Here is a 27,898-nt window from a genome sequence, read left to right as displayed (position 1 = left end):
AAAACCTTACCAATTCCACTCTTTTTAACTTGAGGCGCTGGTTTCTCACACGCCAGAGAAAGTGAAAACCGCTTCTGATCCTTCCATTCCTTTATGAAACAATCGAACAGCTGAGCATCTCCAACAACATCAATTATACAAAAAGAGTTTGACATTATAGTTGAATTATCTAAGCATGCAGCATGATGATCAAAAGCAGCAGATGTAGATGGCTCATTATTTGAAATTCCTTTCTTGTGATCAACAGCAGGAAGTTTCATATTGGGAATATTAGGCTTTGAGATTTCGTCTGTTGCGGTCTGCAAACACACACCCGACTGGCTCAGCGGTATACTAGAAGAAAATAAATCGTCTGATAATCTATTCTTTCGTGAAATATTTTCAATTTCCCCTTCTACAGACAGCTGCAGCTTTGCTTCCTCGACCATTTTAGTTTTATTTTCGTTTTGACCTTCTTCTGTGTTCCCTTTTCCTCCCTCGGATGGTGACTTTGACTTATCATCAACATCAAAAACATTACTAGAAGAAGCATTCAGATAAGTGTCAAATGCCCTTTCAAAAAAGGAATCGGACAGGCTGTCATCTTTGTTGGCATTTATTTTTTCCTTATTTACATCCTCTAAGTCACAAATGCTTTGTTCTAGTTCGAAAGGAATCACACCCTCAGCATAAATATTATCTCTTGGAAATCTTCTTGTTTTGGTAGAGTTCCTCTCAGAGGAGCTACTCTGATCTGAAAATTCAGAATCGGAACCATCAGCACGTAAACTTGTTCTTCTGTTCATTTTTCCCTCATTATTTGCTTCCTCGAGAGGACTCAAATCAAGGTCCCACCCCAGGTCTTCCTCACACGCATGATATTTTGGTAAAAGACGTTCTTGAACATTTTCTATTTCTTCAATACATTTCTGATTGATCGTCTCAGAAAAGGAAAAACTTCCTTTCAACATCCCAGAAGATATTAACTGACCGGTTGTCTTCCTTGGTTCTGAATTAAGAAGTGCCTCATAGCTTCTTTTACTGCATGCAATGTCAAAGCAAGATTCATTGCACTGTTTCTCATCTCTCGAGTGTTCAAATCTACGTGACTCTGAATCAAAGTCTTCGGAATTCATTGTCATTAAAAAGGCTTCTTTCTGAGACTCCGAAAGAAAATCTATGCCTCCTGACATACGAGGACCTTCACCTGATTTTTCAAAACTAGAATCTCTGAACAGGTCACTTCCTCTGTCACGTTTTTCTTTCAAATCACAATCAAGTTTCGCTACAACATTAATGTCACATCTCTCAGTATCTTTGAAACTTAAATCTGCCTCACAATTCATAGTGGAAAACTCCTCATGTACCTTGAATGATGTTTCTCTCATAAACTTTTCATCGGTACCAGTAATTGGAGTTGAACTTGAATTAATCATTAACTTTGCTCTTTTTAATGTCCTCTGAGAGTTGTAGTTCTCCTCAAAGACTTCTGGGCTGAGGTGTTCACTACCTCTCCTTCTCTTTTGGCTAAGAATTTCTTTGTGGCTGTGGTTTCTTTGTTTTGTTGATGTTGATGGGTTGGTTGTTTTCTTGTTTTCATTTTCAGTTCTTACACCAAGGTCAACTTTCTCTTGGTTTGGTAAAACATTGTTGACATCATCACAATTTGAGTTAATGCAATTGTTTTTCATCTGAACACTTTCCTTAACCTTGGTTTTGCGTTTACGGGAAAACACATTTATTCCATCATCTTGTGACTCTGAAACATAAAATGATGTTGGCTTGACCTTGGCTAACTCTGAGTCGGCTTTTGACTTATTTTCGCCAAATAAGATTCCACTAACAGTAGTTTTACTAACAGCGTTAGTAGTACCAACAGTTTGATCGCTTAAAGACCTGTCCACTCCCTTTGTGCAGAGCTCAGTTTCACCAGACACTTCATTATTTTCAAGCTTTCCTACATTCTCTTTATCTTTTCTGCCAGTTTGTTCAGACTGCCTGTCTTGCCAGTGCCTATTCTTTGGCTTACCATTTGAATCCTTTCTTTCTTTTTTACTTGATTTCAATTCTAATTCTTTTGAATCAGAATTTACTTCAAGTAGAACATTTTTATGGTTTTTAATCACATATTCAACCTCTACTTCTTCAGCATCTAAAGAACCAATGGCATGAGTTTTCTGAACATCTGCATTGTCATTTGGAAGTAGTGTAGAGCCTGTCGTACAATTTCTTTGATCTACATCTAAAGTTTCTTCCTCAGTCTTGTTACTTTTAACATTAGGACTTTTATCCTTTCCATATTTGTCTTTCTCTTTCAATTCTAATGCTAACTGCTCATCTTCTTCAGCCTCAATGTCCCTTTTCTCAGTTACTTTTTCCCCCTCTAAATCTAACCTAGTAGATTTATATTTTCTGTTAAGGCTGAGGACATGTGGGCTGCTTCTCTTTCTCTTCAAAGGTGTCATATCAGCAGATTCAACTGTTCTATTTTTTCTGTTAAGGCTGAGGACATCTTGAGGGCTGCTTCTCTTTCTCTTCGAAGGTGTCATATCAGCAGATTCAACAGTTCTATCTAATACCGTTGATGAAATAACATGGGTGCTAGATTTGCTTTCAGCTAGCAAAATGGGGTTTGGAGGAGAATGTTTCTTTTTTGCACTAGAACTCCTTCGTTTAGCTGAGCTGGACCCTTTGCGCGGCCTTGGACGACGATTTGGAGTAGTAATCACTTTTTGCCTTTGGGTCCAGTCAATGGATGCAAGACCCAATTCTTTCTGCAAGTAAAATTTCAAATAACTTTCTCTAAATAAAGGGAAAATGGGATAGTATAATTATCCTATCAAAATATTGCACAGGAGCTTCAATACTTTCAAATAAAACCACATTAGAGGTTTCTGACTTAACTTTTTTCAATGCAGCAATTACTGTGCATAGCATATAGTCCTTAATGATTCAGTCCCTACTGTAAGGAACAAAAATGAGTCGTCCAGTAGTACTGAATACAGTACTATTGGACGACTCATGGATAGTTACTCTGAGTCATAAACGGCTATCTGTTTCGTGATAACATTTTTTGTTATAGTTAAGTCCAATATTTACTTACTGCAAATCAACCTGGCTTTAATGAGGCTACAGTCTTGTGAAAATCATATGAACGTACTGTATATTATATGTTACTGTTAATCTTGGAATTAGTTTTGTTTACTAGTAGTACACAGTAATTTCTACCACATACTTACTTCAAGAAAGTACTATGAGTAAGTATTGTCAAGCGAGTAAGAACATTACAGTACTTACTTGAACTAACTGCCGAGCTTCTTCAATAATAAGAGCAGCAGCTTGAGCTTCAGTGAGGGGCCGATTAGATGACAACCAAATAGTTCCCCCAAAGCGAGAATCTTTTTCATCCATCTTGTTACTGTAGAGAAAAGAAATCATAAAAATAAATAGATTTTTAAAGAAAACAGCAAAATACAGACAGTCTGTAACCAGTGGTGGGGTTATGACGTAATGAGAAATTAGTGTTTTGTTTAATACAGTACAAGTAAGTCAATTTAGTTCATAATAAAATTCAAGTAAATCTATTACACTGAATATGAAAGAACCTCATTCATTTATTGATACATGGTGAACCTCATTACATATACAACTCATGAGGGCCACAACTGATAAGTGAAGTGCTATCAAAGGCTAAAGCTAACTTGCCAATAACAAATATTGATTCCTGCTGTTCTTCCTATGCAAATTCAGCATACCTTTGAAATGGAGTGGCCAAATGTAAGATGTTCTCAACATCTTCTTTGGTTGAATGGGCCACCATTTTTACAGTTTCTAATCCAGCATCATACAAATATCTCGCTCGTTGTCCATTGACAGATGACAGCCTCACCAAATCACATAACTCTCGCTGAATACCGAAGTGAAGGCGGTCGTGAAACTGGGATACCAATAACTGAAGATTATGCCAACCCAAGCGATTGCAGAATACCGTCACCATGCCTGGTGGAGAAAGATAATATGTACTACAAAAATTTGGGTGCTTAACCTACTACAGTATACTGCATTTGGATTCTATTCAATAAACAATTAGTACTAAATTCCTTTGCTATCTTTAACATTAATTCTTATGGGAGGCAAAATGGTCATTAGCCAGCCCAAAGTTCAAGAGAATAGAATGCCCTTACAATATATGAGGAAATGTAGCTGAGACATGTCATCCCTGAGACTGGATAAAGTTATATCCATAATCAATGTATTTTTGTTAGATTTATCCTATTAAAGGATTAAGATACATTTCTCTCCATTCTCAACTGTTGTATTATTATTATTATTATTATCATTATTATTACTAGCCAAGCTACAACCCTAGTTGGAAAAGCAGGATGCTATAAGCCCAAGGGCTCCAAAAGGGAAAAATAGCCCAGTGAGGAAAGGAAACAAGGAAATAAATAAATGATGAGAATAAATTAACAATAAATCATTCTAAAAATAGTAACAACGTCAAAACAGATATGTCCTATATAAACTATTAACAACGTCAAAAACAGATATGTCATATGTCATATATAAACTCAGACTTACAAGTAATGGTACTGTATGGAATTTAATGGTTTAAAGTTTGTATGAAAAGAACATCCCTCAACATGTAATCAAAAGGAGTTGGAAGTGCAAAAATGAAACCATCTCTAAAGTATTGTTGGCATTCAAAGCTTACCTGCAAATGTTGCAGCCGATTGCTGAAGAGACTGGAGCATACCCCTGGTAGCAGAATATTTCTGAGCTACCACATTCAAAGGCACCTCCTGAACAAGTTCATGGAGAGCCAAAGCTGTGTAGAACCTCTGATGCACAGCAAGCAGTTTTGCCTGACGTCGAACCTACAATAAAACCACAAAGTCTTAAATTAATTTGTACTTTTTATAAAAATTCAAGACTGGGTACTTTGGTAGGAGTATGACTTCAGGACACTGGAACAGCCTTTAAAACTTAATGAGGTGAATATAACTAATGATATTTGAAGAGTTCTCCATTTAAGATGATCATCTTCTTTCCCATGTAAATATTTGGTTTTATTCTACTCAATAGTACTGCCTTTAAAAATGTAACATACAGAACAGTTTTGTCATATGAGAATCAATAAATAATCCTTTAATTTTGCAGAGCACCTGTATTTTCTTCTCTTTAATGTTTCCAAAAAGTCATCACTAGGTGGCAGGGAGGTAGATGTCCGAGTACTCGCGTCGTCAGAATGCACACAACAACTATACTTTACAATATAAGTTTCTTCTTCTCTAATTACTCTCAAATCATTGAGAACACTTTGGCAACTTACACAGTAAAGAGCAAAGTCTGACTCACATCACTATACAGTAGTTTTATGGATACACATTAAGCCTTTGTTTGATAAAAACTACTGCTTGCAGAATTTCTGGGACTAAAAGTTATTCTTTGTAAAAGTAGGTACTATTACTACACATACTGAAAATAGTCATTCAAATATAAATACAGTATTCAAATTTTCATATCTTATTTCATGAAAAGTTACCAATTATATGGAAGAAAAGGTAAGCATTGAAAAGTTTCCACAAGCTTATTACAGTTTTATCAAAGGCCTTTACGATTGATAAGAAGTTAACATGGATTTTATAAAGCAGACACAATGACAAATTAATATAATTCAACCAAAAGAACACCCCCAAACTTTACAATACATTACATTACAAAAACTAAAATATATTTACCTTTCTGTTAATTGTACCTTTCATTGCTCTAACAATGAAGCTCTCTTCCACTCCTACCAACTCTGCAACCCGTTTCATGTCATCTGAGAGACCTTCCCATATACTCAAGAACGTCAGCCAATCCATATTTGGCCAGGCCGAACTCACATAAACAGGCGTTACCTGTTGAAAAAAAAAAAAAAAAAATTCTTCACACCTCCTAGTAGAGCTTAAGAGAACAAAAGTTTATTATAAAATGTTTTGGCGTAAGAGAAGATTAAAGTCTGACCTAGATGGGTACTTCCACATTTACATACTGCATAGCCATCACATTTGGATCCACGATTCCCTCCGCACAGAATCCTTTAAAATTAGTGTTTTCACGCAATTAAATTGACAATTCATTCACTTTCCTACATGGAAAATGATAAAATGTTACACTTATACATTCAATTATTTCATTCCTAAAGCTCCATCTCAGTAATGGAGACTTCTAAAGAAAAGTACAATGATGTTTCAACAAATTTTTACTACACAATGAAACACAGTTCTACAGGCATCTAAAAGGCGCTAAACAAAAAATAAACAATGGTGTGAGAACTGATGAGCTCAAGAGATTGCTTTATAGCTTCTAGCTATAGCACAAATATTAAAAAGACTCACATTCAATATGAAATATATCAACAGGACTTACTCTAAGTACAACAGGACACAATGCCATGCACAGTAGAGTTGAAAGTTGGACCTCACCAGTGATTTTACAATAAAGTTTATGAAAGTTTTGCTAATATCGTAGAGTTATTGACTATGTTCACTGGTCGCATATTACGTAATTTGTTGAGACATAAGTCTTTTTATAGTTTATATATGACATATCTGTTTTTGACGTTGTTAATAGTTTATATTGGACATATCTGTTTTGATGCTGTTACTGTTTTTAGAATGATATATTGTTAATTTATTCTCATCATTTATTTATTTCCTTATTTCTTTCCTCACTCAGCTATTTTTCCCTATTGGAGCCCTTGGGCTTATAGCATCTTGCTTTTCCAACTAGGGTTGTAGCTTGGCTAGTAATAATAATAATAATAACAATAATATTACCTTCAGCCTGCCAGATAAATGGGGCCTACCTGATTTTATAGTTACTTGCTGAACTTTAAGGCCATATGGCCGAGTTGCATGCAAGTTAATTTAGTATATTCAAACAACCCATGTGATATATGATATATTAAGATGGTGATCAAGGAAGGGCAATAGGGATAACCTTCTCATCTTAAAAGGTATTAAATGATTGTGTCAAGTCCTTGAAGTAAAACCGATTCTAGTTACACATAAATCCACATGACTTATAAAAAAATGGATATATTCAGCAACAATGGACATATGAACATACAGGGAACAATGCTGCAGTACACCTGTATTTAAGCTAAATTTAAAGAGGAGGACTACTTATGAGTATACATTTTCAGTATATACCTACAGATATTTATAAAACGTATGCATACAAGCATTCCCATCCAAGAAAAATCTCAGCATCTTCACTGCAATCACTAACAAGACTAAAAAAATAATAGCAAAAATCACTTGCCTGGTAAATGATGTGAAGCTCATTTTCCAGAACAAAACACTGCCTTGCCCTATGAAGTTCACTAAACACTAGTAAACCTTCGTCAGGAGATAATCCAGAAGCCAGTACGGCACAGCCTAACTGTGTTCCAATGTACTTCAAGCCTGAGTCGGTTTCCTGTAATCTAAAAAAAAAAAAGTAACTATAACATATTTGTAAGTTCATGTGCACACTTTGTGTCATGCTGTCACTAATTCTGTTCACTTTTACCATTAAAGAGTTATATATACAGTATATTTCTCTCTTTTCCCTACTGTGCAATTTTCATTCTGTCAAGCAGTATCACCAGTGATCTGCATAATACAAAGTAGATAATGTTCAAGTTCTTTGACTCATTCTTTTAGCCCCAGCTGCATTGCTGTCTTTTCCAAACTGGCTGTCTGAATTCTTTCACCTACAATGTTCCAACCTTCACATCTTATCTAAGACCAAATGTTTTTCCAACCTATATGCAGCTCAGGAATGTAACAAGTCTTGTTGAACTAATTTATAATGATAATGCACAGTTCTCATCTATGCCATTTCCTTCATGATTTTCTGCCTCTTCTACTATACAGCAACCAACCACTTCAATATATATCCCCTAACTATTCACTCACCAACCCTTTCAATTACATGCCCAAAACATCTAAAACAATTCCCCATGACTTCATTATCTGTCGTACCACCTTTACAGTGCTTTTATTACACTACCTCATGATAATCAATAACATATTGCTTAAAAAAAATTAACTGAAGCAGGCAGATAGACATCAAAAGAGCCGAACAGACAGATGTCAACTACTCCATGTCCCTAGACAGTAAAACACAACAGCACAAAAGTCATCCACACATAGCCCCAGAGCATCTTTCAAATGAATTCCCTTGAATCTGATACAATTTTCCATTCATGTAACAATTATTGAAGATTTTCATCCATAATTGCAAATACTGCTGTAAATTTATGTAATTGTTGCAGATAATATAATTGGGATTCAGGTTAACTATAAAAAGACTTAAAAGAACTGCCAAGTAAACTTAGAGGATCTTATGCATGTGATGCATACAAGAGAAAACACAAAGTGAACCACCACAATACACATGATTATAACTACTTCACAATACCTAAAATTTATATAAGGCTGAGGAAGACCACAAGAGAAACTTGGAGTGATAATAAGGTATGCAAACTGAGGAACAATACTACGGCCAAACATGGGAGAGAAATTTCAAGTTCAATGAATAGAAAATGTAACATTATTTACCAATAACTAAGAAGCTTTCTCAGTAAGAAAAGGATGTTTTTATTTCCTATAATAAAATCACAGATAGTTTTCTTCTACTAAAGAGATAAGTTCCAGTTACGGGAATGGTTTGAAATCAAAGTTAATGATAAAAACTTTTCAACCAAACTATCTTCAAACTAACCTTATAAATTCATTCTCTTCCAGGAACTGTACACAAGATAAAATGGAATTCTGCGCATCCTGCTGTGATTCTGACGTGTTCCTCAAAGATGCAGCGAGAAGTGTGCAGCTGCAATAGCTCTCTACCTCCAAAGAACCAGCAGCAACTCCACTGACAATTACCTTTAAGAAGAAAATTAAATTTGTGATGTTTCTCCCATTTTTCACATAATCATCAATCACCTGATTAGCTAAGAATTTTTAGTTTATAGGGGTCACTGCATCTTATGATTTATTCTCTCTTATCCTTTATTTACATGTGTACCAAAGCTACGTCTCTTGTTTTTTTACACTATTCCTAAGAAAAGATTCCTTAATTATCATGTTGACAACTAAAATCCTTACTTCCTATTTACTTTATACTAAATTATTAAAACTCTTGCTCATGTCGCTTTTCCTGTGATTTCCAAACACATCTCATGCAATTAGTCTTTTACTTACAATTTGTATTACTGTACTTAACAAGTTTCTACCATTGGTCTATATACAAAAAAGATATCCAATTGTAACCACTGCATTTTAGTTTCATTTATTAACGTCACCAGTATGTACAATATCTTTGATTACAGTATATCTATACTCTTATATAATTTTCTACACGGCAAAGTTTACGTAAAATATCATCAAATCCTTCTATTTATCTACATTTAAAGTACCATTTGTACATATTTTTCAAGTTATGATTTCTAAAAAGTTTTTGGCAAACAAAGTTTTGGCAGTCTTTCAATTCTAAATCTCATATACTGTATGATAACAGGTTTTCAAAACCCTTTTGTTAAAAAGCAAGATGCTAGCAAACCTATATAGTAGTACCTCGGTTTACAAGTTTAATTTGTTCAGGGAGTGAGCTCATAACTTGAAATGCTAGTATTCTAATACAAGTTTTCCAATAAGAAATAAAAGGAAAATCACTCAATGCATAACACAAGTTCATAAATACACATATACATTAATTTTTAAAGGTTTGTAATAGAATTTAGTCAACAAATTATAACCAGAAACATCAGAAATAAATAAAAATTATATTTTAATTATAAAATAAATTTTTGAATATACTTACCCGGTGAATATATAATAGCTGAGCCTCTGGCGGCTCGACAGAAAAAAACACACAAAAACTCGCGAGCGATCGCTATGAAGGTTGCGGGTGTGCCCACTAGCGCCAACCATCGGCCAGATACCGCATATACATGTAAACAGACCCAATTTTTCTCATCCCGCTGGGTCTCTATCGGGGAGGAAGGGGGGGCCTTTAATTTATATATTCACCGGGTAAGTATATTCAAAAATTTATTTTATAATTAAAATATAATTTTTAAATATTTAACTTAGCCGGTGAATATATAATAGCTGATTCACACCCATGGTGGTGGGTAGAGACCAGAGTTAATTAAGTTTACAGCGTATATGCTTTGAGTTTTTGACAGTTATATCATAACAAAACCCAAATATATAAAGGTACCTGGTAAGGAAGTCGACTTAGACGATTACTCTGCCTTATTAGTCTGTCTTCCTCACGAAGCCCAGCGATCCTCTTAGGATGCTGAAAGATTCCCAGGAGCTGAAGTATTAAGGGCTGCAACCCATACAACAGGACCTCATCAAACCCCTAATCTGGGCGCTCTCAAGAAATGACTTTGACCACCCGCCAAATCAATCAGGATGCAAAAAACAATATTAAAAACATTTCAAGAGACAGATTAAAAAGGATATTGGAATTAGGGTAATGTAGTGGTAGAACCCTCACCCACTACTGCACTCGCTGCAACGAATGGACCCAGTGTGTAGCAGTCCTCGTAAAGAGTCTGGACATCTTTTAAGTAAAATGACGCGAACACTGACTTGCTTCTCCAAAAAGTCGCGTCCATAATACTTTGCAGAGATTTATTTTGCTTGAAGGCCACGGAGGTTGCTATAGCTGTAACTTCGTGCGTCTTAACCTTAAGCAAACATCGGTCTTTCTCATTCAAGTGAGAATGAGCTTCTCGTATTAAAAATCTGATAAAATAGGACGAAGCATTCTTTGACATAGGCAATGATGGTTTCTTAACTGAGCACCATAGTGCCTCAGATTTACCTCGTAATGACTTAGTACGAGCTAAATAGAACTTAAGAGCTCTAACAGGACATAATACTCTTTCCAGTTCGTTGCTTACGATCTCTGATAAGCAAGGAATATCAAAAGATTTAGGCCAAGGACGAGAAGGCAGTTCATTTTTGGCCAGGAAACCAAGTTGAAGTGAACAAGTGGCTTTTTCTGTAGAAAAGCCGATGTTCTTACTGAAGGCATGAAGTTCACTGACCCTTTTAGCCGAAGCCAAGCACACTAGGAAAAGTGTCTTGAGGGTGAGATCCTTCAGGGAGGCTGAATGTAATGGCTCAAACCTGTCTGACATGAGGAACCTTAGGACCACGTCTAAGTTCCATCCAGGAGTTGCCAAACGATGTTCCTTAGAGGTCTCGAAAGACTTAAGGAGATCTTGGAGATCTTTATTGTTGGAAAGATCTAAGCCTCTATGTCGAAAGACCGAAGCCAACATGCTCCTGTAGCCCTTAATCGTGGGAGCTGAAAGGGAGCGAACCTTTCTCAGATGTAAAAGAAAATCTGCGATTTGGGCTACAGAGGTACTGGACGAGGACACAGATGCTGACTTGCACCAGTCTCGAAAGACTTCCCACTTCGACTGGTATACTCTAATGGTAGAAGCTCTCCTCGCTCTTGCAATCGCACTGGCTGCCTCCTTCGAAAAGCCTCGAGCTCTTGAGAGTCTTTCGATAGTCTGAAGGAAGTCAGACGAAGAGCGGGGAGGCTTTGATGGACATTCTTTACGTGGGGCTGACATAACAGATCTACCCTTAGAGGAAGACTTCTTGGAAAGTCTACCAGCCATTGAAGTACCTCGGTGAACCACTCTCTCGCGGGCCAGAGGGTAGCAACCAACGTCAACCTTGTCCCTTCGTGAGAGGCGAACTTCTGCAGTACCTTGTTGACTATCTTGAATGGTGGGAATGCATATAAGTCCAGAAGAGACCAATCCAGTAGAAACGCGTCTATGTGGATTGCTTCTGTATCTAGGACTGGAGAGCAATAGATTGGTAACCTTTTGGTCAACGAGGAGGCAAAGAGGTCTATGGTGGGTTGACCCCAAGTAGCCCAAAGACTCTTGCCCACGTCCTTGTGGAGGGTCCATTCCGTGGGTATCACCTGACCCCTCCAACTGAGACAGTCTGCCAAGACGTTCAAGTCCCCCTGGATGAATCTCGTCAACAGGGAGATGCCTCGATTTCTTGACCATAAGAGAAGGTCCCTTGCGATCTCGAGCAGCGTGAAGGAGTGTGTGCCTCCTTGCTTGGAGATGTACGCTAAAGCTGTGGTGTTGTCTGAGTTGACCTCTACCACTTAGTTTCGAAGAAGCTTTCGAATATCATCAAGGCCAAGTGGACTGCTAATAGCCCCTTGCCGTTGATGTGCATGCTCTTCTGACTTGAGGTCCACAGACCCGAGCATTCCCGACCGTCCAGGGTCGCACCCCAACCCAAATCCGACGCGTCTGAGGACAACACGTGGTTTGGGTTCTTGACTGCTAGGGATAGTCCCTCTCTCAGACTGATATTGCTGTCCCACCATTTCAGGCATGCCTTTACTGGTTCGGAGACTGGGAATGATAACGTCTCTAACGTCTTGTCCTAGTTCCAGTGAGAGGCTAGATGGAACCGGAGAGGCAGGTGTAGTCTCCCTAGTGAGACAAACTGCTCCAGGGATGAGAGAGTCCCTACGAGACTGTTCCAACTCCTGACTGAACAAACGTTCTCTTTTCAGCATTAGTTGGACTTCGAGCAGGGCTTGTTCTATTCGGGTGGCAGACGGAAAAGCCCGAAAAAAAACTGGACTGCGAATCTCCATCCCCAAATATAGAATAATCTGGGATGGGATCAGTTGGGACTTTTAGGTTGACCAAAAGTCCCAACTCCCTGGCCAGACTCAACGTCCAATGAAGATCCTGCAGACAGCGAAGACTGGACGATGCTCTGAGAAGCCAGTAGTCCAAGAACAGGGAGGCTCGGATCCCCGATAGATGGAGGGATTTTGCCACATTCCTCATGAGCCTCGTAAACACGAGAGGAGCAGGACTGAGGCCAAAGCACAGGGCTCGAAACTGGTACCCCACATTCCTGTAAACAAAACTCGGAAACGGTTGGGAATCCGGGTGTATAGGAATGTGGAAGTATGCCTCCTGAAGGTCGAGAGAGACCATCCAGTCGCCTTCCATTAATGCTGTCAAGACAGCCTGGTAGACTTCATCGTGAAGTTTGTCTTGACAATGAACACATTGAGCGCACTTGCCTCTTACGTACTCCTGCAGTGAACATGGCTGCCAGATCATTGGAGCCATCCCTGAGGGACTTGTTCCTGCAGAGAACGTGGCTGTCAGATCATTGGAGCCATCCCTGAAAGCCTTGTTTATGCATGACATAATTGTACAGCAAAACTTCAAACGCTCGAAAAAAAACTCCTAACAGGAGATGGTCTAGCTCTGAAGTCGACCATAAAACCTTGGAGCGTCTCATGGCCGGGCGCCAGGGAGAGTCTATGAGGTTTGAGAAGTCTATCTGGGCAGAGGCAGGAACTCCCAAGCCGAGAACTTCTCCCGTGTCATATCAGACTCTCGCTCTATAAGCCAGCTTAAAAGTAGGGAAAGCAAAGGCTGTCTCCCCCAAACTCCTCCTGGTGATTAACCAGTCGCCTAGCAAACGTAAAGCTCTCTTAGAAGAGCGAGAGAGCACTAGCTTATAAAACAACGGCTTCGAAGAAGCTAGGCCTAGTGTAAACTCTGACGTTTAGGCGAACGAGGAGCAGCAGTTACAAAAAGATCCGGACAAAGATCCTTAAAAAACAGCATGATTTATTTAAAGTCCATAGAGGGCTGAGCAGCTTTAGGCTCCTCTCCGTCTGACAGAGTCCTCAAGGGAATATCAGTAGGAGGGGGATCAGCAACTTCCTCATCTGAAGGAACCTTGTCCAACAATAGCCGAGTCTCAAGCAAGGGAGAGACCTGCCGTGGTGGCAATGCTTGACAAGCAGAGTCCACACGCAAAGGAGCAACAGTAGCAGTCAAGGACGCTATGTCATGTAACTGCTTAAGGGACTGACCAGTAACAACAACAGGTGCGGGAGGACGTTCGACGTCAACTCGAGACTGCCTTGACTGCTTAGACTGAGCAGTCAAAACAACTCTTGACTGCGGTGCTTGACGCTCAACGTCAAAACAAGTCAACTATGCTGGTTGGTGAACGTCCTGAACGTCAACAAGAGCAAGCGGCAGCGGCTGAACGTCCACAAGTGGCTGAGAGTCAACACGGGACTGCATCGAGTGAGGCTCTACAAAACACGATTGACGTGACTTTGTAACGTCAATGTCAACAGGACGAGCAAAGGCTCGTTTGGGCGGCTGACGGCCAAGATCTCGATCAGCTAAGCGGCGAGGATCATTGTGAACCTGCTCAACAGAATAGTCCTCCATAAGAGAGGCAAGCTTATTCTGCATGTCTTGCCGTACAACCCATTTAGGATCAACGGGAATGGTTGCGGTAAGAGACGAGGGTAACGTCTGTGACTGCAAAACCTTGCCTACAAAAAGACTCTCGGAGCCTGTGTTACGCTTTTGTTTAGGCGGCGAGCAGTCTTCCGATGACTGCATAGGGTCAGAGCTGTCCTAATGTTGACAACCAGGACGCTGGACCTGTCCTGAAAGGACTGACTTTCGCTTAAAGGGCCTCGAAACCTTGTTCCACGGTTTCTTATGCGAAAAGCCTTCGGATGACGAGGAGAAAATCGTCTCGCTCGTCTTATGGTAGGGGCGGTGTTGATGAGACACGCCTGAAACCAAAGAGGGAACGTCTGTTCGCTGATCAAGTCCTCTCGAACCCATAAGTCGTACGACATTACTTCTCCCCTGGGCTTGGGAGCTTGCAAGAGGTCTCGGACTAGGCGAACGACAGGCACGAACAGACGAACCCTCGGTCGCAACACTGATGACACTTTGCGCAATTATCACTTTATCACTACGATTTTCTGTTTTGCACTTACTTCACTGAAATCGAATTTTACAACAATTCACATTAGGTATGAATAAAACTGATTTCTACCTGAAGCACACAATTCTACCCTCATCAAAAGGTTATAATTGCGAAATCAGTCGTATAATGTAAGCACATTAATACAAGCAAAAAACAGTAAACATATATTAAGATAAAAAGATCAGTGGCTGGGAAGGAGACTAAACACTAGTTCATTCAAAACTACGTTTTCAATCTCTCACCGTACAGTGCCTTGGGACGAGAATAAAAACTAAAAATGTTTTATCCTTTCTCCCCGTACAGAGACTAGGGACGAGAGTAAAAAACTGACTCGAGAACAACGTTACTCGCCTGGGACGAGAATAAAGATCGGAACGTTCTCTCTTCCTCTCTCTCTCTCCGTCTCTCTCTCTTGATTTCGCACCGAAGAGAAGAGCCCACTTACCTTTCGTCAATAAACAGGTTATTTGACCAAAGGAAAAAACTGAAAGGTTTTTCAATTAACAAGTTCCTTTAAAATAGTATTTAAAACATTTAAGTTTGAAAGAAGAATGAACAAAACGTCAGAATCGATTTACTCTTTCTGCAAAGTGAAACCGTGATTCCTCTCTCTATCGTAACGGTAGAGCGCAAACTGCGTAGCATAAATAAACTAAACGTTAGTTCATCTTTGAAACAGTACGAAGACTATTCATAGAAAATCTTTCATAAAATATCTACTAAAAAATATTCATTTAATAAGTTTTAAATCATTTGTTGTAAAAGATATTTACGATTGAAAGGGCTCAACGTTGTTTAACTTCGGTTTCCAAGTTAGGACCGCCTACTCTCGGTTTAGAGGAGGAATAGGAAAGGTCGCATATAAACAAATCATTAAAATTTATCTTGATGTTTATTATAAATGGAAAGCTAATCGAAGAGCCCTAATAAAGGCGGTTGAGATATAAAATATATAGAGGAAAATCTATAATTAACAACAACAATTTATAACGTGATAAGATAATTGCTAAAAGCCTAAAACACACTTCCGTACTAAGGGAAGGGTCGGCCATTTAAAAGTCAAAGAAAGTCCAAAAAACACTCCAAAGTCATCAAAAATTAAATCTACCCATAAACGAGTTCAAGATTTAAGTTGAAGATAAAACACCTGCACTGCGAAAGCTCAAACCAAAAGGAAGTACTTCACCAAATATGTTGAGAAAACTCCAGGTTATACAGCGAGTATTGATACGTCTTGTCGTTAAGGCCGACAGAGAAAAAAATTGGGTCTGTTTACATGTATATGCGGTATCTGGCCGATGGTTGGCGCTAGTGGGCACACCCGCAACCTTCATAGCGATCGCTCGCGAGTTTTTGTCTGTTTTTTTCTGTCGAGCCACCAGAGGCTCAGCTATTATATATTCACCGGCTAAGTTAAATATTTAAAAATCAATAATTCACGATACAGTAAAGACACATTGACAAAATAACTTGCACTTTACCTTTAAGTAGTCGTGGCTGGCATGAGGGAGACAAGAGAGGAGGGGGAAGAGGTTACTGCTTGGAAGGAGAATCTTCCTCCATGAGAATTTCTGCTAAATATTGGGAGTTCTCTCTCTCTCGAATGACATTGACTATCACTAACTGAATTACTGTACTTAATTTACACTTTATGCACACTTGGTCATCTTTTATATACAGTACACTCTTACATTAAATTCTAACCACAAACCTATCTAAAGACAACTGCTTTACTCTTTTCTTCAAAATGGCATGAAAATGTAAAAATCATATGAACACGGCGTGAACGCTGTGTGTGCTGTCTGGGCACCGAGTGACTAATTTTGTCCTAGTCTCTTTATAACTTGTCCAAATAAAAATGTGCATACAGTGGGAAATTTTTGTAACCTATCTGAATGTTTGTTGATATTCAGTCACTCATAAACCTAGGCACCACTGTACACTTGATATTATTGTTGACTGAATTCATGGATGCAAAGGGATTACTACATTAAAATAGAAAAAGATATGCTCTTATTGCACTATTTGTTACAATTAATAGTTTATACAACTCTATTCTTCTCTTCTGCTGCCTTTGCAAATGCTTTTTTCCACCTTGAAATTCTGTTTTTAAATCATGCTTTGATTTTCTATATTTCATGTAATTTACTCATATATCTTACAAACAGAGGGTGAGTATATATTTCACATCCAACATCACCGAGGGGAAAAACTCGACATAAAAATACTGATGATGTTCATGATACTGTTAAACATTTACCTCTAAAACTGCTCTTTTCATACTGGATGTCAGAGACGAGTCTTGTTGTAAGCAAGATGTCACAGGGGGCAGTGAGGAGGACAACAGGGTCAGGGCTTTTTGTTTTTCTCCTTCACGACATACCAGTATACTTTCACCTGCAAACGTGAGTAGTTTTATATATGAATAGGTTTTCCTTTAGTGAGAAAACTTGACAAATGTCATTAATTCTAATAACTGTACAGTATTCAATTTCAAACAAGAATTAAACCCAACCTTCTGTATCAACTCCTTTCCTTCCCGCTCGACCAATCATCTGCTTGTATGTTAGGGTGTCTATGATAGATCCCCCAAATACCGGGGACCTGATAATCACTCGTCGTGCAGGTAAGTTAACCCCCGAGGAGAGAGTGGAAGTTGCCACGAGCACACGTATTGAACCGTTTCGAAAACCCCCTTCAACGATATCACGTTCATCAAATGTCAAACCTTAGAGAAAAAAAAAAATGATGTAAAAAAATTGTTCAAATTAACATTTAATACTGTTGATATAAATTTTTTCTTTATAAATTTTCTATCAATCAAAATAAATTAATATTACATTTTGTCCCTACCTGCATGATGGTATGCAACAGCAAAGGAGATTGACCTCCCCAATACTTTATCAAGCCCAACGGGACATTTACGTAGAGCTTCTATCACTTTGCTGATCCCAGTGGAATTAAGAGACTCGCGTAACTTTGCACTGATATGACTAGCATACTGGCTATCAGGTTTGCCTGGAAAGAGAATTATAGAGAATTGAATAGAGGCACCAAATTGATTTATTACATTACAGCGAGTAAACTAAAGAATCTAGTGTGCAATATACTTTAGTATATACTGTATAGATTAGAAAATAATAACTATATAATAAGAAATGTAAAAAATTGTGATTGTACAGTATATTATTACATTTACTGTGGGTTGATAGATTATTGGACTTATAATCAAATGCATAAAAGATAAGATTGGCAGACTGTTTGGTCTCTGCAATAGCCAGCTGTTAGGAACAGTATTACACTCAGGCACTAATTCAAGACTCAAGTTAATGTTATCATCCAATATTTAAAAAAGAAATTCAAAGAAAAAAAATATTTAAAAAATTTAGTCAATTTGTAAGGCAGTGCAAATCTTACTAAATTAGTATAAAGTGGACATCATGATTTTAAGGAACACTACTCACCTATGCTAAAAAATTCCTTGGCAACACTTTCTGCTAATTTTTCACACCAAACTTTAGTAGGGCAGAAAACTAATACGGAAAATCCTTCTAAAACTGTCTCGAGGCACAGCTGGATCAAGTGGTCACTGTCGTTCTAATGAAATAAACACAACCGTCAGTGCATAAAGGTACTGTATATTCCAAGTTTCAAATATTCATGATGTCATATTTATCCATTTTCTATAAAAAAAAAATGATTAACCACATTTCAGGGTGCATTATTTTGTCTGATTTCACAAAGAAATTAAAATTCTAAATCCATGCTAATACATTTTTTTACTTACTTTTACAGTTAATGCATTGTCAAGCTCTCGAAACTTCTTTAACTGACAGTCGAACACAGTCCTTCCGATCTTGACCCTTTCAGCAAGGGGGACTGGACGATAGTCCGTACTGTAAAGTTGAGAGTTTAGCCACAATGCCAACAAATCCAAGTTTGGAAGCGTTGCAGACATGCCAACTATTTGTACTCCAGAGTTAACGTCTTCCTGCAAGGTATGTTCAAAAAATTGAAATTGAAAGTCCAAATAATTGGTGGACATCTTCATATACAGAAAAATCTATCTATAACAAGGTCACATTACAGATAACTGTTACAGATACAGGTACAAGAATTTTAAGCAAAGGGGTCTGCATTCTTTTTGTTACTTTACAGAAAATTTTCACTTTTCTGACTTTTTTTCACCCTAAAAATTCTGTTATAGACATTAGCAATGAGCATAGAACAAACTATATCATTGCTATTGTCATAAATTAACTTGGTAAGTATGTAAAATAGGGAAGTAAAAGTAATGCAATGAGATAGTCCGTTGAGAAGCAGGGAACGGGGTTGGTGGGCCTTGACCCCATCTCGCGCCGTCATGGGAAAGAAACTTTGACCCCATCTCGCGCCGTAATGGGAAAGAAACTATGTCGCCTTTAAAGGCGCCATTAAATTTGAATCAGCGAAGCCACTCTGAGGCTCTCCTGTATTCCCCCAGGTACATGCCAGAGGGAGGGAGGCAGACGGGACGTGCAACGGCCAGACACAATTGCATTATTTACCACTGCTACCATGAGGGCGGGGCCCTCATGGCCCCTCATCAAGAAAAATGGCCATAAAATCAGTTGGCCAGACAAGTGGTCAGGAGACGTCCGACAGCCATAGTGGAGTGCTGCTAAACCATCCTTTTTTTTTTTTATGAACAGTACCAAATTCATTGTGACTTACACTTTTCGCTTAAACATTCCCCTCTGTGTTCCTTTCCCTCTGCGTAATTTGATCAATATTAACTTTGAAACTGTTCATTTGTTATCTGAAACTTGTAAGAAATTACAAGCACAAAAATATAGATGTTCGTAGTTCAAGTAAATTGATAAACTCTAATTGAAGAAACTCATTTGAAATAAATCTTTTATCCTGTGCTCATTCACTTAACATTTTAGAAAAATATAACTCCATTACTGAAGACTAATCGCTTCTCATTATAGCCTTGCCTCCAATTATTTTGACTGTTAAGTGATATGATATTTTGATTATAAAATAAATTTTTGAATATACTTACCCGGTGAATATATAATTGCTGACGTCTCCGACGGCTCGACAGATTCCCAAAAACTCGCGAGCGATCGCCGTGAAGGTTGCGGGTGTGACCACCAGCGCCGACTATCGGCCAGATACCGCATATACTTGTCAACATCTCCACTTCTTCTCAGTCCCCTAGGTCTCTATCGGGGAGGAAGGGAGGGCCTTTAATTTATATATTCACCGGGTAAGTATATTCAAAAATTTATTTTATAATCAAAATATCATTTTTAACCCTTTTACCCCCAGGCTCTTTGGAAATTTCCAACCCTTAACCCCCAAGGGGTAATTTTTTCCCCAGCACATTTTGCAGTATATTTTCTTTAAATTGCTCTAACAGCCTTAGTTTTTGTCATAGAGAGGTCGGGTTGGTCTCATTCTCTTGGAAAATGCCTGAATTTTCTAAAAAAATTATCAAAAATATGAAAAAAAAAAATTTTATAGTATTTTTTTGCAAGGACGTACTGGTACGTCCATGGGGGTAAAGGGATGAGTTTTGTGAAACGTACCAGTACGTCCTTTGGGGGTAAAAGGGTTAAATATTAAACTTAGCCGGTGAATATATAATAGCTGATTCACACCCATGGTGGTGGGTAGAGACCAGTATTAATACAATAAAGGCGTATATGCTCAAGAGTTTTTGACAACTATTCAAAAAACAGACTTAAGTATAGGTACCTGGTAAGGAAGCAGACTCTGAATATTACTCTGCCTCATTAGTCCGCTATCCTCACGAAGCCCAGCGATCCTCTTAGGATGCTGAAAGACTCCCAGGAGCTGCTATAACCAGGGTGAACACCCCTATAACAGGACCTCATCAATACCCTTCATCTGGGCGCTCTCAAGAAACAATATTTTGACCACCCGCCAAATCAAAAAGATTGCGAAAGACTTCTTAGTCTCCCGTACAACCCAAAATAAGATTAAAAATTTCAAGAGTAGATTAAAAGGATATTGGGATTAAGGGAATGTAGTGGTAGAGCCTTCACCCACTACTGCACTCGCTGCTACGAATGGTCCCAGTGTGTAGCAGTCCTCATAAAGAGTCTGGACATCTTTCAAGTAATATGAAGCGAAAACCGACTTGCCTCTCCAAAAGGTCGCGTCCATAATACTTTTAATGGGTCTATTTTGCTTAAACGCTACAGAAGTTGCTATCGCTCTAACTTCATGAGCCTTGACTTTAAGTAAATTATGATCCTTCTCACTTAATTGAGAGTGTGCCTCCCGAATCAAAAGTCTAATAAAATAAGACCACGCATTCTTAGACATGGGCAAAGAGGGCTTTTTAAACGGAGTACCATAAAGCCTCTGAACAACCTCGTCGCGGTTTAGTTCTGGATAAACAAAATTTAAGAGCTCTAACGGGGCACAACACTCTTTCAACTTCATTCCCCACAATCTCAGAAAGACTGGGGATTTCAAATGATTTAGGCCAAGGACGAGACGGAAGTTCATTCTTGGCCAAAAAAAAAAAAAACCAAGTTGAAGAGCGCATACTGCTTTATTAGCGGAGAAGCCGATGTTCTTGCTAAAAGCATGTATCTCACTAACCCTTTTAGCCGAAGCCAAGCTCACTAAAAAAAAGTGTCTTGAGGGTAAGATCCTTCAGGGAGGCTGAATTTAATGGTTCAAACCTGTCTGACATAAGGAACTGTAGGACCACGTCCAAGTTCCAAGCAGGAGTCGAAATATGACGCTCCTTGGAAGTCTCGAAAGACTTAAGCAGGTCTTGGAGATCTTTGTTATTAGAAAGATCCAAACCCTTATGCCTGAAAACAGAAGCTAACATGCTTCTGTAGCCTTTAATGGTGGATGCAGAGAGGGAGCGACCGTTTCTCAGATAAGGCAGAAAATCCGCAATCTGCGCTACAGAGGCACTTGGAAGAGGAAATAGAGGAGGACTTGCACCAGTCTCTAAATACCTCCCATTTCAACTGATAGGTCCTGATGGTAGACGATCTTCTAGCCCTCGCGATCGCTCTAGCTGCCTCCTTCGAAAACCCTCGAGCTCAAGAGAGTCTTTCGATAGTCTGAAGGCAGTTAGACGAAGCGTGGGGAGGCTTTGATAAAATCTCTTTACGTGAGGCTGTCGCAAGAGATCCATTCGTAACGGCAGACTTCTTGGAACGTCTACCAGCCATAGAAGTACCTCTGTGAACCACTCTCTCGCGGGCCAGAGTGAAGCAACCAATGTCAACCTGGTCCCTTCGTGAGAGGTGAACTTCTGCAGCACCTTGTTTAGGATCTTGAAAGGTGGAAAGGCATAAACGTCCAGGTGAGACCAGTCCAGCAGGAAAGCGTCTATGTGGGCTGCCTCTGGATCTGGAACTGGAAAGCAGTAAGTCGAGAGCCTCTTTGTCAGTGAAGTCGCAAAAAGATCTATGGTGGGTTGACCCCATGTCATCCATAGCTTCTCGCACACAGTCTTATGCAACGTCCACTCCATGGAGATGACTTGTCCTCTTCTGCTGAGGCAGTCCGCCAAGACATTCATTTTTCCTTGCACAAATCTCGCCAAAGGAGAGATGTTACTTGCCTTAAATGGAGTTCCTTCTGATCCGTGGATCAAAGACCCGAGCATTCCAGACTGTCCAGTGGAGCTCCCTAACCCAAATCCGATGCATCTGAATACAACACATGGTTTGGGTTCTTGATCGCAAGAGAAAGACCTTCTCGAAGTCTGATGTTGCTGTCCCACCAAGTCAGACATGTCTAGACTGAGTTGGAGATTGGGAAAGAGATACTCTCTAAGCCCTTCTCCTTGTTCCAATGGTTTAGGTGAAATTGGAGAGGGCATAGGTTGAGTCTCCCCAGAGAGATAAACTACTCCAGCGATGAAAGAGTTCCCACGAGGCTAGTTCAAACTCTTACAGAGCAACTGTTTTTCTCTTGCAAGTGAAGGACTTTTAACAGAGCTTGTTCCATTCTTGTGGGAGACGAAAAGGCCCGAAAAATCAGACACTGTATCTCCATTCCCAAATAAAGAATAGTCTGGGATGGGGTACTGTAAGTTACGACTTCTCTACGTTCACTATGAGACCTAGCTCCTTGGTTAGGTCTAATGTCCATTAGAGGCTCTCCAGACAGCGATATAATGACGACGCCCTGATTAGCCAGTCGTCAAAATAAAGGGAGGCTCTGAATCCTCAAAAAATGTAGAAAGCTTGCTACATTTTGCAAGGGCCTTGTAAAAACAAGAGGAGCAGGAATGAGGCCGAAGTACAGTGCTCGAAATTGGTACATTACTTTCCCGTCCACAAACCTCAGATGTTGTTGAAAGTTTGGATGAATAGGGATGTGGAAGTATGCATCCTGAAGGTCGAGAGAGACCATCCAGTCGCCTTCCCTTACTGCTGCCAAGACAGATTTGGTAGTCTTCATCGTGAAGTTTGTCTTGACAATGAACACATTGAGCGCACTTACATCTTAAGTACTCCTGCAGTGAACGTGGCTGCCAGATCATTGGAGCCATCCCTGATAGCCTTGTTCCTGCAGAGAATGTGGCTGTCAGATCATTGGAGCCATCCCTGATAGCCTTGTTCATGCATGACATAATTGTACAGCAATACATTGACAGCTGGAGAGACCTTCTTACTTAAGGCTCCCAGGAACCAATCCAACAAATAAAAACTTCTAACGCTCGAAAAAAACTCCTAACAGGAGATGGTCTAGCTCTGAAGCCGACCATAAAATCTTGGAGCGTCTCATGGCCAGGCGACGGGGAGAGTCTACGAGGCTTGAGAAGTCTCCCTGGGCAGAGGCAGGAACTCCCAAGCCGAGAACTTCTCCCGTGTCATACCAGACGCTCGCTCTAGAAGCCAGTTTAGAAGGAGGGAAAGCAAAGGCTGTCTTCCCCAAACTCCTCCTGGTGATCAACCAGTCGCCTAGCAAACATAAAGCTCTCTTAGAAGAGCGAGAGAGCACTAGCTTAGAAAACGACGGCATCGAAGTAGCTAGGCCTAGCGTAAACTCTGACGGAGGCGAACGAGGAGCAGCAGTTACAAAATGGTCCGGAAACAGATCCTTAAAAATCAGCATGATTTTTTTAAAGTCCATAGAGGGCTGAGCAGCTTTAGGCTCCTCTCCGTCTGACAAAGTCCCCAAAGGAATATCAGTTGGAGGGGGATCAGCAACTTCCTCATCTGAAGGAACCTCGTCCGACAATTGCAGAGTCTCATGAAAAGGAGAGACCTGCCGCGGCGGCAACGCTTGACAGGCAATGTCAACAAGCAAAGGAGCAGCAGTAGCAGTAGAGGAAGCGACGTCACGCCGCTGCTGAAAGGACTGAAATCCTTGTGACTGACCAACAACAACAACTGAAGTTGATTGACGCTTGACGTCACGTCGGAACTGCCTTGACTGCAGAGACAAAGCTGGCAAAACAACCTCCGACTGCGGTGATTGACGCTCAACGTCACGTCGAGGCAACGGAGCCGGTCGGCGAACGTCAGGTCGGGGCTGCGGCGGCAGCGGCTGAACGTCAACACGAGACTGCAGCGAGGGAGGATCCACGTCACGTGACTGACGTGAAAAACTACTGACATCACGTTTCAAAGTACAAGAAACGTCAGCACTAACGTCAAACGGACGAGTAAATACTCGTTTGGGCGGCTGACGGCCAGAGTCTCGTTCAGCGTAACGGCGACTCGAAAGCAAAGGATCATCGCGAACCTGCTCAACGTCATACTCCTCCATAAGGGAGGCAAGCTTAGTCTGCATGTCCCGCAGGACAACCCACTTCGGATCAACGGGAGTCGGAACGGGCCGAGACGACGGTAACGTCTGTGTTGGCAAAACATTGCCTTTACCGCGACCCTCGGACCCCGTGTTACGCTTGCGTTTAATAGGCGAACAGTCTTCCGACGACTGCAAAGGGTCAGAGCTGTCCCAATGGCTACAGCCAGGACGCTGGACCTGTCCTGAAGGGACTGACTTTCGCTTCAAGGGTCTAGAAACCTTGCGCCAAGGTTTCTTGTGCGAAAAGTCTTCGGATGACGAGGAGAACACAGTCTCACCCGTCTTATGGTAAGGGGGATCTTGACGAGAAACGTCCGATACCAAAGAGGGAACGTCTGTACGTTGGTTAAAGCCTCTCGTCCCTTTAAGTCCTACGACATTACTTCTCCCTGGTGCAGGGGAGCCTGAAAGAGGTCTCGGACTAGGGGAGCGACAAGCACGAACAAACGAACCCTCCGCAACACAGAACATGTTTTTTTTTTTTTTTTTTTTTTTTTTTTTGCACTTACTTCACTGATATCGTATTTTTCAATAATTTCACATTAGGCATGAATAAAACTGATTTCTACCTGAAGCACGCAATTCTCCCTTACATCAAAAGGTTAGAATTGCGAAATGAGTCGTATAATGTAAGCACATTAGTACAAAATGAAACACACATGCAAAAATCAATAAACATATACATATATATCGAATAAAACGGAAATATATAAAGTTAAAAAGATCAGTGACTGGGGAGGAGACTAAACACTAGTTCACTAAGGACTACGTTTTCAATCTCTCACCGTACAGTGCCTTGGGACGAGAATAAAAACTAAAACGTTTTATCCTCTCTCCCCGTACAGAGACTTGGGACGAGAGTAAAAAACTGAATCGAGAACAACGTTACTCGCTCCCAAACTCCTTGTACAGAGACTTGGGACGAGAATAAAGATCGGATCGTTCTCTCTTTCTCTCTCTTGTCACACACAAGAGAATGGCCCACTCACCCTTCATCAATAAACAGGTTATTTGACCAAAGGAAAAAACTGAAAGGACTAAGAAATTGAAAATTAACAAGTTCCTTTAAATTAGTATCTAAAACACTTCAGTTTGAAAGAAGAATGAACAAAACGTCAAAATCGATTTACTCTTTCTGCAAAGTGATACCGTGATTCTCTCTTTCTCTATCGTAACGATAGAGCGCAAACTGCGTAGCATAAATAAACCAAACGTTAGTTCATCTTTGAAAAAACAGCACGAAGACTATTCAAAGAATATATTTCTTAAAATATTTTCTAAAAAATATTCATTTCATAACTCTTACAGAGCAATTGATTTAAACTTAACAAAAATAAAAGTTGAATGGGCTCAACGTTGTTTAACTTCGTTTTCCAAGTTAGGACCGCCTACAAGGAATAGGTAAAGGCCGCATATAAACAAAACATAAAATTTATCTTGATGTTAAATGGAAAGCTAATCGAAGAGGCCTAATAAAGGCGGGTGAGATATAAAATATATAGAGGAAAATCTATAAATATCAACAATAATTTATAAAGTGATAAAATAATTACTAAAAGCCTTAAACACACTTCCGTACACTGAGGGAAGGGTCGGCCATCTTTTCTCTATGGAAAAACCAGAGATAAAAAAAAAAGCAAGGGCAAAACACTTTTCCTCTCCTTTCAAAAGCATTTCTTTTGAAGATAGAATCGAATAATCCAACACGGCGAAAGCAAAAAAACCAAAACCAAGTACTTCACCAATTCGGTAGAAAACTCGAGGTCATAAAGCGAGTGGAACCAACTTGTCGACAAGACCGACAGAGAAGAACTGGAGATGTTGACAAGTATATGCGGTATCTGGCCGATAGTCGGCGCTGGTGGTCACACCCGCAACCTTCACGGCGATCGCTCGCGAGTTTTGGGGAATCTGTCGAGCCGTCGGAGACGTCAGCTATTATATATTCACCGGCTAAGTTTAATATTTAAAAATTACAAATAAGAAAAATCCTCTGCTGTAGTTGTGAAATTTCACCTCTCTATTTCTCTTAAATATTCTTTCAGTATCATATCTAATATCTAAATACTGTACATGATAAACAATAAATTATGATGTAAACTGGTGCTATGATAATGTATTATGCAACTTACTCCACAAGAACATTTGATAACCTATAATCATTTCTAGGCAAACAGCCGATACAAAAATTCACTGAGTAAGTAATGTACGAGTTTCCCTTCAAAAAGATGATAACTAAGCTGAAAAAATTATTTTACAGAATAAGGTTATTATTTGCTTGAAACAATGGCTAGAGAAACTCAGGAGAGCTGCACCAAACAAAAATGCATAATGAAATGAGTAGCTGATTTCTGTGTAACTGGAAATCAGAGAGGCTCATGATCATGCCTACCTACTGTTAGCAGTTTCCCTTTGTAAAGACTGATGGGTGGATAATAAAAATTCATCAAGAAAAATTGAAGATATTCTCATAAGGTTTAACTTGAGAATGTTGAAATTCAAAGCTGGAGTACAACAGTGGGAAGGTCATAGAAATTAATGGATAGACGTGGTGTCTAGAAGCTGAATAAAAGGTCGAGGGTTAAAAGATTGGAAAGGGCTGGACAAGTGAGACAGGATAAGGAACAGTAGGCCATAAAGCAATATGTATGGAAATGTCATCAGAATACCTGGGGAAAAAGTGCATAGATATAAAGACCTATAAACATTATGGACATTTATGAAGGCAACATACAGTACAGAAGAGGGAGAGTACCCATTTCACATCTAACCCTGTAAAAGGAAAGGGTATTGTGAAGGTGTTTATGATGATGAAAAAGATAATTGTTAGATTTAACATGAAACTCTAAAAAACCATACCTTTAATGATTGAGCTGTTTGACACACAAACATGGTTTTGGTTAGAAGTAGTTCAAGCAAATAGCCACGGTGTGGATCCCCCAACATGTGAATTTCATCTACGATTATGATCCCCAATTCTTCAAAACGCTTCTCCTCTAACAACCTGAAACAGTCACAGATGCAATTATTATAACCTGCTCTATGTCAATGATTGATTCTAAGAGACCCAACGTCAGTCAAGTTTTGAAGTAGGTCGGCTTTTCATCACATAAAGTGACTTACTGTATATGTACCCGATAAATGTACTTAAGATGAAAAGGTACTTAAAACCTACTATCAGATACCTACATTAATAACCTATGGGAAGTACAGTTCTGTACAGTACAAAACTTCATTGT

The 27,898-nt window shown here is 39.6% G+C and overlaps 1 protein-coding gene across 3 annotated transcripts in view; it reads right to left on the bottom strand.

Moving 5' to 3' along the window:
* The window catches only part of PolQ (DNA polymerase theta), a 138,973-nt gene that overhangs the window by 53,634 nt on the left and 57,441 nt on the right, over window positions 1-27,898 (bottom strand). For all 3 annotated transcript variants that reach the window (XM_068347389.1, XM_068347390.1, XM_068347388.1), the window contains exons 8-20: window positions 27,519-27,663; window positions 18,640-18,843; window positions 18,317-18,449; window positions 17,706-17,870; window positions 17,368-17,580; window positions 17,113-17,249; window positions 8,737-8,897; window positions 7,291-7,453; window positions 5,721-5,882; window positions 4,694-4,856; window positions 3,735-3,978; window positions 3,277-3,397; window positions 11-2,753 (exon numbers count right to left, since the gene is read on the bottom strand). In XM_068347389.1, the coding sequence (XP_068203490.1) occupies window positions 11-2,753; window positions 3,277-3,397; window positions 3,735-3,978; window positions 4,694-4,856; window positions 5,721-5,882; window positions 7,291-7,453; window positions 8,737-8,897; window positions 17,113-17,249; window positions 17,368-17,580; window positions 17,706-17,870; window positions 18,317-18,449; window positions 18,640-18,843; window positions 27,519-27,663 (4,754 nt within the window). The remainder of the gene's footprint in view (window positions 1-10; window positions 2,754-3,276; window positions 3,398-3,734; window positions 3,979-4,693; window positions 4,857-5,720; window positions 5,883-7,290; window positions 7,454-8,736; window positions 8,898-17,112; window positions 17,250-17,367; window positions 17,581-17,705; window positions 17,871-18,316; window positions 18,450-18,639; window positions 18,844-27,518; window positions 27,664-27,898) is intronic.

This window comes from Palaemon carinicauda, chromosome 23 (assembly GCF_036898095.1).
Source record: "Palaemon carinicauda isolate YSFRI2023 chromosome 23, ASM3689809v2, whole genome shotgun sequence".
In the NCBI taxonomy this organism is placed as follows: Eukaryota; Metazoa; Arthropoda; class Malacostraca; order Decapoda; family Palaemonidae; genus Palaemon; species Palaemon carinicauda.
The sequence above is the reverse complement of the archived record's forward strand: the minus strand, read 5'-3'. Positions and strand labels throughout refer to the sequence as shown.